Source organism: Triticum urartu, chromosome 7, assembly GCF_003073215.2.
Source record: "Triticum urartu cultivar G1812 chromosome 7, Tu2.1, whole genome shotgun sequence".
Taxonomy (NCBI): Eukaryota; Viridiplantae; Streptophyta; class Magnoliopsida; order Poales; family Poaceae; genus Triticum; species Triticum urartu.
The window spans coordinates 707,063,852-707,078,244 of record NC_053028.1 but is presented as its reverse complement, the minus strand read 5'-3'; the positions used below and the strand labels follow the sequence as shown (position 1 = coordinate 707,078,244).

General features: G+C 44.6%; 1 protein-coding gene across 1 annotated transcript; it reads right to left on the bottom strand.

Moving 5' to 3' along the window:
• Window positions 1–416: 416 nt before the first annotated feature.
• LOC125518838 (disease resistance protein Pik-2-like) lies at window positions 417–3,945 on the bottom strand. Its single transcript, XM_048683711.1, has 3 exons — window positions 2,964–3,945; window positions 780–2,832; window positions 417–695 (listed from the first exon to the last, which is right to left on the bottom strand). Exons 1-2 carry the CDS (start codon window positions 3,767–3,769, stop codon window positions 792–794), a joined length of 2,847 nt encoding a protein of 948 aa, XP_048539668.1. The 5' UTR covers window positions 3,770–3,945; the 3' UTR covers window positions 417–695; window positions 780–791.
• Between the last annotated feature and the right edge of the window lie 10,448 nt (window positions 3,946–14,393).

Sequence of the window (14,393 nt, the reverse complement as noted above, 5' to 3'; positions counted from 1 at the left end):
CGCCCTTGTATTTCTTTACGGAGGGAGTTGTACTTCTCACTTCTCCCACTCCTCTGCTGACGACTCTGTTTTTAACTGAACCTTGCAGGAAGGATGGAAACAATTACGAAACTGAAGCCGTTAATGTCACAGAGTGTTCTGCAATGAGTCGTTCTAGACGTTTCATTTCTGCTGTCTCTGAGTCAACCTTGAATTTCAGAAATGAAATTTGGGGTGTGAGTACCAATTTTGGCTGCCACAATTGGTCAATTATACACCAATATCAAACAGTTAAGCTAGTATACTACTGTATAAACAAACCAAAGCTGCTGAGGAATGTGACCCCGAGATTCAGAGATCTGAAGCATAAAAAACCTTAACCTTTAAATAGCTTATAGTAACATTCAAAATGGTGCTTCCACAGGAGAAACAACAAGTACGGAACAAGAAAGTAGGTTATGTGTTTTATGCATATCATGGAGAACACACTGTCCGCACTCGTACTCGAATACAAACTATGGGACGAAAAACCTGGTGTGCCAAACTACCTTTTTACGAATGCACAATGTAACAAAAGGTTCAAGCTAGAACATATGGTACATGTGTGGCAAGTTTCAATATTCTGGAATGAAGTTGGACAAACAATCATGTACTCCCTCCGTTTCATAATACTTGTCATCTCTTGGTCTTCTTGCAGGTTGCGGCTGCGGACGGAGCTGGGAGGAAAAGAGAGGCAGGTCAGTACATGACTTTGATGCTGTGCATGGAATGAAGAAACCAGCTAGCGGCCCAAGACATACCCTTACAATGTGTCACCAATGTACATATTCACCTGCCCTTCTATGCCTTTTCCTTGTCTCTTCTCTCCCCTCCTCATCCTTAAACATCATATCTTCAAATTTTCTACGAATCTGCAGTTGAAGACTGTGACAGTTGGGATGCCCGGTGATTGCTTTTTCAACGGAGCCCTCAACAGCCTGCACCTCGTTCAGAGTTGCACGCGAACAATTAGTTTCGACCTGCATGTGCGCAAGCCTTGAAAGATGCTCGATGCCCATGTCAGCACCATCACTATATCTCAACATAACACGCCATGCCGTCCAGGAAAGATGGAGCCGTCGGAGTGCTGGCATTGCACCCGCTGCAAATTTTATCCCGGTTGCTTCGTGCACAGTAATACTGTAGTGGAGCACCTCTAGCTGCTTGAATCCATCACTAGTTACAGTCATGACGCCATCCGAGTTTGATACCACTAGTTGGAGATAGGCCAGGGAAGGCAGGCCCATGAGAATATGGAGACCTTCCTCATCAAATAGTCTGACTTCTATCTGTAATTTGTGGATGTTGGTTAGGGAGGCGATTCCCTTGGGAACACTTTTCACCTTATGCTCAAGTTTAAGATGTTGTAGGCCAAGAAAGTTGCAGCACTGATCCCTGAACAAATATTCTCCAATTTTTTCATGAGTATGAAGATATCGAAGGTTGTACTTGCCCAACTCATTTAGAGATGACCCCAGTCTTCCTCCATAGCATCTAAAATCCACAGGCCAAGTCCATAACCCACTCATCGAGATTTTCCTCAATTTTGTTAGATGTCCAAGCTCTTCCAAAAATTTCTCAGGGTTGTCAACTTCACAGATATCTGACACTTCCTCCAGGGCTGGCATGCTCCCAAACATATCTGCAGAGAACACAAACTCAAAGTTGTTGTCAACAAATAGGCGCACAAGTTTTTGTAGCCTGGCAATACTTGATGGCAGTGTTCTAATTGAAGTGCCCCGCAAATCGAGAGTATCTAAGTTCTGTAGGTTTCCAATATCTTCAGGAATCTCTGTGATTCTTTGCCTGTGAATTCTCAAATACCTCAGTTGATAGAAAGATCCTATATTTTTTATATGCTTGTTTTCCCATGACAAATAACCCTCACATATATCTAACACGCGCAAGGACTGGAAGTCCACAAGGCGGGGTATCTCCTTTGTTTCTCCAAACACATTCAATGAGCGAACATGTAACTTGCTTCTTGTGATGGCATTGATTGCCCCTTTTTGTTCAAGCCCACGAGATTGCAGGGAGAGTCGACGGATCTTGACTGGCAAAGAATTGCATACACCATTTAAAACAGTGGCAAAATTCTCTTCATATGACAAAGATATTATAAGGTCAAGAACCATATCATGAACCTGACAATATTGTACAAAACCAACATTTTGAACATCAACTAGCTGGATCATGCTCCTGTTGACAAGTTCATTCAAACAGTTCTCTGCTTCTTGATACAAATTTTCTCGTTGTGTAGCAATGAACCCTTCAGCTATCCATTTCCATTTTAGTTCTTCACACGAGATATACTCGTCCTCAGGATATATACATAAGTACAACAAACAAGTCTTTAAGTAGTGTGGAAGATCCCAATAACTAAGTAACAATATGCGTGTCATATCTTTTCCGCCATCATCACTCTCATATGAAAGACCAGTTCCAATGGAATCTTGGAGTCTCCCCCATTCATCTGGGCTTTGAGGTTTATTGGCTAGCAAACTCGCAATGGTAATTATAGCTAATGGCAGACCGCCACATTTTCTTAAAATCATAGCTGAAACGTTTTCTAGTTGAGGAGGGGAGGAGCTGTCTGAGTGGAAAATTCTCTTAAAGAACAATCTTCGGGAATCAACATTGTTCAGAGGTAGCATTTGGTAGAGCTGATCACAAGAGTTAGAACAACACGACTTAGCAACCTTTGTATTGCGTGTAGTAGCAACTATTCTGCTACCATTATTATTGTCAGGAAAAGCTGTTTTGACAAATTTCCAGTCTTGTTCTTTCCATACATCATCGATAACAAGGAAGTACCTGTATGTAATGTTATGTTACACAAATATGAATGTGGTACACTTATTTATCTTTGCAAACAGATAACTAGTTGTGTCTTGGAAGAAGTAAGGTGACATATCAAATGGTAATCACAGATGAAGAGACGATACCTCTTTCCTGTCAAGATCCGCTGGATATGACGGATTAGTTGGTCTTTCTCCCACCTCTCCGACTGGCATTTACCAAATGCATCTTCGTCAATTTGAGACAGGAAATCTCTCAAGAGCTTCTCGGGATCAAGGGTGCGTGACACCGACACAGAAGCTCGGCATTGGAAGTGCTCTCCAGTCTTGCGGTAGACCTCCATGGCAAGGGTGGTCTTTCCCAGCCCCCCACCCCCAATAATGGCCACCACTTTCAGTTCCAGGCTCTCGCTTGTCAACAAAGAGATTACCTGATCCCTGGGACCGTCAATGGCCACCAAGCCCTTGGCCACCCCATGGAATGCAGCCAACCGGGGGTCTATGGCGATGGTCCTTGTTGGACTATTAGCAGCATAGTTGTCCAGATTTAGTCTCCGCCGCCGTTCACCTTCCTCGGCGACGCGTGCCTTGAGCTCCTTGATTTGTGGCCCGATGGTATGGCGGGCAAATAACCTCTTGAGCCGTCGCGTGGTCTTCTTAATGAAGCCGACCTTGGCGTTGCCGTTGCCGAGGCGGAGCATGAAGCGGTCGATACACTCCTCCATGTCGTAGCTGAGGTCGCGCATGCTGCCCCTCCAGTCCTTGGCCAACTCGTCAAGCTCCTCCATGTCCGCAAGTGTGTTCACCAGGATCTGCATCCTGCGCAGCTCGCGCTCTAGGAACGCGATGTCCTTGCGCACCCTCTTGAGCATCGTGTACTCGTCGCCGAGCAAGGTGGCGAGCTTGCAGATGACTGAGCCCAACGCCCCTGTTCCAACGCCCACGCACACCATCTCCCTCTTGACCCCCCTACACAAGCGCAATGGTTGGTTGTGAGCTTCAGCAGAGCGACTGTGGAGGAGCGTGGTGTGTTAGGGCAGCCACCTACGGGTGGTCTAGGTGGTAGGGATGAGGGGATTTTTGAGGTAGTTTGAGTGGAGGGGACGATTCCTTCGCTGTGGCCTGTTGAAGAGGATGTGGGATCGAGGATAACGAGGTTGCAAGCGTGTGGACGGGGCTGCGTCGGAGGAGGCTGACCGTAGCCGATCGAGCAAAACCTCGTGCTAGTAAGATGAACAAGCTGGTAATGCTATGATGTGCTCATACCGGCCGCGAAAAAAAAAGCTCATACCGGCAACACTTTCCTCTAAAACAGATCAGTATTTTACAAAAAAAGATTACTCTAATATAAGATTTTTTAGATCACTAAAGTTGTGATCAACAATCTTATATTAGTTTATAGAGGGAGTATCACTTTTCGATGTCTGAAAACTGTACAAACATTTGACCAAAAACTACAACTTTCTGATTTTTTTTTGAAAAAACACTACCATGTTAGAAAAGTGGTTGATTGGGCTCATTTAAATTCGTTGATGGCAGGGTTGACCCATGCATCACATTGAGCGTTAATACAAATGGAGTCCACATGTCAACCCTCTTCTTCCACCTCTCTCTCCCCTCATGTGCATTACATCAAACAGGTTGTGTGTGTCTCGCCGACGAGTACGACTCCGGTGAGCCGCGGCGGCTCATCTGGTATGAAAGAAAATCAGAGATCACGGGGAAGGCTGACACAACGAAGCTGGTGGGCTAGTGCTTCGTGTTGCTGTTGTCGATGAGGCACGCAAGGATGTAGATGGGGCCGATCTCGCCACCGGCGTAGACGACGCGGAGTGAGCCGTCGAAGTGTGCAAGTGGCGTGTGGTCGGGGTTGCGCATGAAGGCCATCTGCTCGAAGGTGAAGGCCACCGTGCCGTTGGCGGCTGCGATCTCGGGCGGTTGCAGTCAAAAGAGGAGGAATAGTGTCATCATGGTCACACCGGCTGCGAACAGGAGGAAGGCCAATGCCATAAGGCAGGATGCCAGGGTAGAGGTTGTGGGGAAGGACGGCGCAGCGAAGCTGGTGGAGCAGTGCTTCGTGCTACCGCTGTCGATGAGGCCCGCAGTGTGAGTGATACGTCTCCAACGTATATATAATTTTGCATTGTTTCATGCTATTATATTATCACTTTGGTATGCTTTATATGCTATTTATATTATTTTTATGAACTAACATATTAATTCAGTGTCCAGTACCGGTTCTTGTTTTCTACATGTATTTGGTTTTCAGAGAAATCCATATCAATAAAAGACCAAACGCGACGAAACATTTTGACAACTTTTCGGGACCAAAAGAGACCCTCAAATATTCGAGAGAAGACCAGAGGTCCCACAAGGCGGCCACAAGGCAGGGGGCATGCCCTGGTGCTTTGTGGGCCCCTCACTTGTCACATAAAAATAAGATAAAAACAAAAAACCATGACAAGAACAAAAATACTACAACAAGCGGCACAAAAGAAAAGTAAAACATAAATACAAAAAAAACTAGGGGAATACTCATTTCCCACATAAAACCAAAGAGAAAGAGACAGCTCGGGTATGGTGGTCTTCTCGGGCTGCTGCTTTCATGGATGCACTGAAGCTGGGGAAGCTGAAGCTCAGGCCTTGCTGTTTGGCCTTACCCAGGCACACAGATTTGCTTTGAACCATGTGAATTTGGAAACAGATTGCTCAGCTGTAGTAATTGCTGTGAATGATTCCAACACTAGTAAAGCCAGTTGGTGGGCTTGTTATGAGAAGGTGAAGGATGCTCAGAGAGTTTGGATCATGCACTTTGTCCAAAATTACAGAGAATGCAATGTGGCCGCGCATGAGCTAGCTGCCTTTGCTATAGTGAATGGTGATTTTTGTTTTCTAGCTGATGTGCCATAGGGTTTGATGCATGTAATTGACTCTGAATGTAACCCTGGGTAAGTGATTAATGAGATTTCCTTTCCCCTAAAAAAAAAATCACTCACACACTTTGCTAATGGCCAAGACCCGATTCAGGGGCGCCAGGGGCTAGCATGCCGTATATCACATAATAGTTGAGGGAAAATCCTATTTGTCGCTCTCTGCGACAAATTGTTGACCAGTCCATAAAGTAGTGAACTTGGCCGACCCAAGTAGCGTACGTTAGTTTCCCAGTTTAGGTGTTCCTTTTCTGGTTTTACGAAGCTTTTACAGGGTCCCGTTCCATTCTATTTTCTTTTTCTCTTTTGGTTTTTTTACCTGTTTTTCTTTCTTAGGTTCTTTTCTGTGTTTCTTATTTCTATTCATTTTCTTTTTTTTTGTTTCTTTTATTTCTAGCCTGTCATATTTTTGGGGTTTTCTTCCCTTTTAAGAATGTTCCCCAAATTTATAAGAAGTTCAGGTTTTTTGGAAAATGTTCTAGCTTTCTTTGAAAATATTCACAACTTTTTCACACTTTTAATTAATCATTTAGAAATTATAAAAAATGTTATAAATAATGCTAAAAATAGAAATGTTCAAATGTGTGTTTCAATATTTTTAATGTTTTTATGTTAATAACTAAAAAATCTTACTAAAAATTAGGGTAAAGCAATACCAACGATTAAAAAAAGTAAAACAACTCAATGCTTCGCTCGACACAGTTAACAATGGCAAAAACTAAGTGGGGTGTGGCCCATGAAAGTGGAGATAAGCTTTGCGCGGCATGTAGCTCAAGAAAGGGGCTGGGTGTGCACTGCGCATTTTAGCGACAACTTCTCGCTTAACGCAAAGAATAGGTGGTCCTGAGAGCGCTAGAGTCCCTGGCCAGCCCTACAATTTGAAAGACAATCTCAAGTGCCCATCGTCTCTCCTGAGCCTACTTCTTTGACATAGTTCTGAACCGATTTGAGGAGAGGTCCTATTTGCCGCTCATTGCGCCAAATAGTCAAGCATTCGTCTATGTGAGCTCGAGTGGGCCAACCCATGTAACGCGCGTCCCTGCTGCGTGTATTTTTTCTTTTTTTAACGTGTTATTGTAGTGGTACTGTAGACCAGGGCACCGAGTGACTTTGTTCCTATATAAGACAATTTTTATTCCTTTTTTAATATGAAATATTTTTATAAATGCGAGCAAAATTTGAAATTTCTGATCAATTTTTGAAAATTCTGATTTCATTTGAAATTTCGTATATTTTTTAAAATTGGGAACAAATTTAGAGACCATGAACTTTTCTGATTTTTGAATCATGCTGGAAAAATAATATTTTTTTAAATTCCAAACAATTTTTGAAAACACGAACATTGTTTAAATTCCTGATCATTTTGTAACACGGAAATTTTTCAAGTTTCTAAACAACTTCTGAAAACAGGATTGTTTTAGAATTTTGAAAATTATTTTGAAAACAAAATTATTTTATTTAAATCCCAAACATTTCTGAAAAAACAAACAATTTTTGAAATGTGTATATTTCTAAACCAGTTCGACGCAGTATGCGTCACATAGGAGACCCTCCCATTTGCAGGTATTCTGTGTTGTTTACAACCACACACTCGTCATGAGTGTTGAGACCTAATATTCCAGGAGTAGAGCGACACCTTGGTAAGCGAGGTTACAGGACACCCATGGATAAATTGGACTAATACCGCTAACGATCGGAGTGACGACACATACTACTGGGACAACTATGCACACACACATTCCTTGGCCGATGCATGTGCTTTCAATCGGATCTCGCACACAATCATGTTTAAAAATGGTGAATAATTTTTCAAATTCACGAACATTTCTCAAAATTATGAGCATTTTTGACCAATTTCTGAACATATTTTTGCAACGTTTGAACATTTTTTTGAATTGAAGAACATTTTTGAATTTTGTAAACAATTATGAAATTCACAAACAGTTTTTTTTATTAAACAGTTTTTGAACTGGATGAGCATTTTTAAAACTGATATTTGTCTTTGAAATTAGCGAACACATTTTGAAATTTGAGGTTTTATTACATATTTGACATGTTTTTTTTTCTTATGACTCTTCCTTTTAAAACATTATCTGTCACTCACTCTCTTTTAATTATGTTTTATAATGGTATTTTTTCGTTGTTTGGCCCAGCAAAAATGTTCATTGATTTAATTGCATGCCATGGTACCATTGATATACCACTTAGATTATAGAGAAAGAATGTAACAAAAAATTGGATCTTGAAGACAAAAACATGAATGGAGTATGGTAGATATGTATTTCGTGTATCAATGGTAATGACATCAGTGATTTGATAAAACTACATATCTCCAAACTAATATCTATATTTGACCATCTTCATATGTTGTATATATTTCCACATATAATCTACTGAGAGAACTTCAACCAAGAATTAGATCATAACATTGGACAATCATACCATTGTACCTAGCTATACCTTCTGTTCTCGACAATCCACTTGCAAATTGTATGTGTGTAGTATCATGGCTATGGATGCTTCCTGATATGTCCATCTTACTCTAATTGTATGTCATATGACCATCTAAAGCTATTTAATCATTGGTATATGTTAATAAATTTTACTAACCATTTTCTCTTATTTAGTGTTGTCACATATTCCTCTTTTACTCATTTTAATTATTATTCACATAGCTAGGTTTTATATGAATTTCCCGTAAATTTACCTTGTTATGAAGTGCTTATGGAGTTTACATGTCAACCCACTTGCCATTTCATTTAGTTTATTATTTCAAATTTCATATATAAAATTGGGCACTATTCTTTAAGAAATAAGAGTTTTTATCGAAAATCCATCTCTGCACCCGAGCTCATCTGCACCCGCGCTGATGAAAAAAAATCAAAACAAATACTAGAAAAATTCAAAAAATTCCAATTATTTTTGTGCGGTAGACAATTTTATCCACGAGGTCGGCCCCGGTTTTCATATCATTTGGAGCTCTGAGGAGCTCTCAGCAAAAAAGACAAATTGGGGGTCTGTAAAAATGTTTACTGTTCATGTACTGTTTTGGCCCGATTTGTCTTTTTTGCTGAGAGCTTCTCAGGTGTTCAAATGACTTCAAATTTGGAGCGGGCCTCACGCATCAAATTGTCTACCTCACAAAAAAAATGGAATTTTTGAATTTGTTTTGAATTTTTTACGATTTTTTTCTAACCGGGTGCAGATGAGCCGGGGCACTGAAACACCCTACTCAAGTTTTATCCACTATCATGTTTCTAAAATGAACTTGAATTATTTACCCACACTTTTTTTGTAGTCTAGACAGTTATTGTATTAGCTAAAATGGACAAATTTGAATATATGCATGTGTTTTTGCTTCAACGTGCCTACCATATTCCATGTCACTCCAATTAGATTAGAGCAATCCTTCTGTCGATAATTTGATAATTAAATATTAAACCTATGAGTAATGAATGTGACCTCAATGCAAGTTTTGCCTGGCCTAGTCATGACCTTTGACATGTTAACTGTTTTTTAAAATAATAAGTAGTGATCTCCCCGGCTCCATTATTGGAAAGAAAAAACATGTAATTAGGAGGATTAGTTTAAAAGCACTCAATGGCAAAAAATGGCTATGGAATCTTTGATAAAACAAATATTTTATGAGGCAGTATGAATCAAACTTAGCATATATGCATATTAAATGTTTTCCATTATTGATTATTGTACCTACTCTAGTGTAACGGAGGTGGCCTTCACTTTATTTTAACTTTTAGTTGGCTTCATGCATGGTCCTTGTCATGTCTGGCCCTTATTGGAGCAACATGGAGTGATCTCTCCGCCTCCATTAGTCGAAAGAAGCTGCAATCCAAAGCTTTATAGTTTTAAAACACTCAAAACCAAAAAGAAAAAAATGGTATGCAACATAGCTTTCTTTTGTGGGAAGTATGCAGCATGGTTTTCAGGACCTAAAAAAATAGATATGCAATCAGCCTTGACGTATTGATCCAGCAGTGTGCAAGAACGACCTGTAGGATAAGCTAATACATACATGGCTCATAGATGAGGCTTCAGCAACGGTGTCATCGGAGGGGCCGTGATATAGAGCTTGGTGTATTGTACTGCAGCCGGTTGGCTTCCGAGAACCTGTATGATTTTTCAGTACAGACAGTGTTCTTGTTTGGTTTTGATTTTTCTAGCCCCTGTATCCATTGTGGATTGGTCTTGCCAGGTCCGTATCAAAATATGCATGTATGCATGCCTCATTTCATTGTAAGAGTATACGGTGGTGCAACTACTATTTGTCTTAGGAGTACATGGGAAGCCACGTGATTGACCATGACTACTAACTTCAGGCCTGTTTTTAGTGGGACTTCAGGCCTTCTTTTCAATGTAGAAACGTGCCATATAGATTTTTTTTTACAGAACGTGTCATATATAGACCTATGTTTACACCAAGACGAGCATATATGAAGTCTCGGTGTCATATATAGACCTATGAAGTCATATAGATTTTTTTTGACAGAACGTGCCATATAGATGTTTTTGGAATCTGAAGCCATAGACCTAAAGAAGCATCTCCTTGTAGGCGATCCCATGATCCCACATACTGAGTTGGTTGGTTCTGTTGACAGAACGACTATCATCTTTGCAACCACAAATCTTGGAGCCTACATGATTGATCTCAAGTCACTAAGGTCGAAGAAGCTCACGAGCGAGCTTCGTCTTTTCAACCATCCATGGGCTCTGTTCCCCAATTTTAGCTTCTACAATCCACCAGGTAAGTAAGAGCATCTCTAGCCGTTCGCCCCCCAGGAGGCGGTAAAAATCGCCCCTGGGGCGCACCGGCTATATACCAAGCGCTGGGGGCGTGACGCCCCCCAGTCGCAGCACCCACGTTTTTTTTGAAAATATAAATTACGGCACAAACACGGCGCAAATTCAACCAAACTTCGGCGAGTTTGTTCATATTTAAAATATTAAAATCTACTAGGCTGCTCCTCGCCGTCTCCCTCGCCGCTCCTCGCCGTCCGCCGCCCTTGTAGTTCTACATGCCGAGGAGGCTGTAGAACCGCGTGTAGTCGCCGCCGCCGTCGTTGTCGTCGTCGTCGCCTCCGCCGTGGCCGCCGTCCCTGCTGCAACCCTCCCCTGGTTGGCGCGGCGGGTTGGACGGTCCGGGGGCGTCCTCATCGTCGTCACTGTCGAGGATCACGACGCCGTGCTCGTCTTCGTGCCCACGTTTGCGGGCAGCTATCTCCTCCAGGGCCCGGCGCTGCCGGACCATCTCGTCGCGGAGGTAGTCGTCGCGCGCCCGCCGTAGGGCGTCCTCGTCGGAGAAGCCGCGTCGGGCTATCTCCTCATACTTCCGGGGGAGGCCGGGCTCCGGCTTGGGCGCGGCGAGGACGAGGCGGCCAAAGGCGGGGGTGGAGTCGCCGATGCGGACGCCGGAGCTGCGGGTGCGCCGGCTGACAGACGTGTCCTGGGCTCCGGCTTGACGGGGCGGAGGCAGGGAGAGCCGCGACCGACCGGACGAGGAGGAGGACGCCCCGGGGTCCATGCGCCTCGGCGTCCACGAGCTCCCACGGCGGCGAGAGAAGGACGGGGGGTCGGGGTACTCCAGCCTCGGCGTGTTGCCGCCCTCGATGTACTCGAGGACGGCCTCCAGCGTGCGGCCGGGCACGCCCCACCATCGGCGCCGCCCCTCGGAGTTGAGCCTGCCGGAGGGCACGACGCCGTTGGTGGCCTCGAGCTGCTCGGCGTGGCGGCGGAAGTACGGCTCCCAGAGCGGGCTGTCGGGGACGTAGCGTGGCCCCTCCCTCGCCGCCCGCGGCGGAGGCGCGGATACGCGCGATCTCCGCACGCGCGCCGCCCCGGTGGGCGGTGGTGGCACCGGGACCCCGCCGGCGCTGATTCTCCACGCCCCGGGCACCCGCATGTCCGGCGGGACCGGGTACTCGGCCTCGAAGAGGAGCCGAGCTTCGTCCTCGTGAAGGTGGCGGCGGCCGAAGCCGTTCGCCGCCGCGCCGTCGCCCTGGGAAGCGTTCGGCCATTCTTTGAGCTGGAGACGGCGAGAGGAGAGGGAGGAAGGGGGAGAAAGGTGGCGTCGGCGGTGGAGACTCTGTGCGTGCCACCAGCGCGCTGGGGGTCGGCTTATGTAGGTGGGAGGCGCCGCACGTACGCGTGGCCGCCGCGTTACGCGTGGCATGCAAGGGGACGCGTGTCGTCTCGTTTTCACTGCGCCGCCCGTGAGGCATCAATGGCGGAGGCTGACCAGCGCGGCAGCGCGCGACAGCTTTGGCATTGATTCGCCACGGGAAACGACGCGATGAGGACGACGAAGCGGCGAGAAGCGAGACGAGTCACTGGCAAGGAAGGCCCGCGGCTCTTTCGCGTCAAAAATGATTCGCCCGGCGCCCCCGAGTGCCCCCCAGCGCGCCGGGTTCGGGTTGGGTCCGTCGGCGCCAATTTCGGCCCAAGCCGGCGAAAATTGGGCCCTTGGGGGCACGATGATACGTCTCCAACGTATCTATAATTTTTGATTGCTCCATGCTATATTATCTACTGTTTTGGACTATATTGGGCTTTATTTTCCACTTTTATATTATTTTTGGGACTAACCTATTAACCGGAGGCCCAGCCCATAATTGCTGTTTTTTTGCCTATTTCAGTGTTTCGGAGAAACATAATATCAAATGGAGTCCAAACGGAATAAAATCTTCGGGACGTGATTTTCTCACCGAACGTGATCCAGGAGACTTGGACCCTGCTCCAGGGAGTCAAAGAGGAGGTCACAAGGGTGCCCCCCTAGATCGCGCCCCCTGCCTCGTGGGCCCCTCGGTACTCCACCGACGTACTTCTTCCTCCTATATATACACACGTACCCCGAAACGATCAGAACAGGAGCCAAAAACCTAATTCCATCGCCGCAACTTCCTGTATCCACGAGATCCCATCTTGGGGCCTGTTCCGGAGCTCCGCTGGAAGAGGGCCGTCATCACAGAGGGCTTCTACATCATCCTAGCCCCTCCTATGAAGTGTGAGTAGTTTACCTCAGACCTTCGGGTCCATAGTTAGTAGCTAGATAGCTTCTTCTCTCTCTTTGAATCTCAATACAAAGTTCTCCCCCTCTCTTGTTGAGATCTTTTCGGTGTAATCTTCTTTTTGCAGTGTGTTTGTTGAGACCGATGAATTGTGGGTTTATGATCAAGTCTATCTATGAATAATATTTGAATCTTCTCTGAATTCTTTTATGTATGATTGGTTATCTTTGCAAGTCTCTTCGAATTATCCGTTTGGTTTGGCCAACTAGATTGCTAGTTCTTGCCATGGGAGAAGTGCTTAGCTTTGGGTTCGATCTTGTGGTGTCCTTACCCAGTGACAGAAGGGGCAGCAAGGCACGTATTGTATCGTTGCCATCGTGGATAACAAGATGGGGTTTATTTCATATTGCATGAATTTATCTCTCTACATCATGTCATCTTGCTTAAGGCGTTACTCTGTTTTTAACTTAATACTCTAGATGCATGCTGGATATCGGTCGATGAGTGGAGTAATAGTAGTAGATGCAGAATCGTTTCGATCTACTTATCACGGACATGATGCCTATATACATGATCATGCCTAGATATTCTCATAACTATGCTCAATTCTGTCAATTGCTCAACAGTAATTTGTTCACCCACCGTAGAATACTTATGCTCTTGAGAGAAGCCTCTAGTGAAACCTATGGCCCCCGGGTCTATTCTCATCATATCAATTTCCATCACTTTAATCTTGCTTTGCTTTTTTTTACTTTGCTTTTACTTTTTCCTTTGCATCTTTATACCAAAATATTATATCTATCAGATCTCACTCTCGTAAGTGACCGTGAAGGGATTGACAACCCCTAACCGCGTTGGTTGCGAGTAGCTATTGTTTTGTGCAGGTACGAGGGACTTGAGCGTGGCCTCCTATTGGATTGATACCTTGGTTCTCAAAAACTTAGGGAAATACTTACGCTACTCTGATGCATCATCCCTTCCTCTTCAGGGAAAACCAACGCAAGTTCAAGACGTAGCAAGAAGGATTTCTGGCGCCGTTGCCGGGGAGGTTCGCGAAAGTCAAGATTTGACTCCCGACAATGAGCCATTTCTGGCGCCGTTGCCGGGGAGTCTACGCAAAAAGTCAACATACCAAGTACCCATCACAATCCCTATCTCTCGCATTACATTATTTGCCATTTGCCTCTCGTTTTCCTCTCCCCCCAATTCACCCTTGCCGTTTTATTCGCCCTCTCTCTCTCTATCCTCCCCCTCTATTTGCCTCTTTTGCCCGTTTGCTTTTTTGTTTGCTCGTGTGTTAGATTGCTTGTTTGTCGCGATGGCTCAAGATACTACCAAATTGTGTGACTTCACCAATACCAATAATAATGATTTCCTTAGCACTCCGATTGCTCCTCTTACCGATGCTGAATCTTGTGAAATTAATACTGCTTTGTTGAATCTTGTTATGAAAGATCAATTCGCCGGCCTTCCTAGTGAAGATGCCGCTACTCATCTGAATAGCTTCGTTGATTTATGTGATATGCAAAAGAAGAAAGATGTCGATAATGATGTCGTTAAATTGAAGCTATTTCCTTTTTCGCTTAGAGATCGTGCTAAAGCTTGGTTTTCGTCTTTGCCTAAAA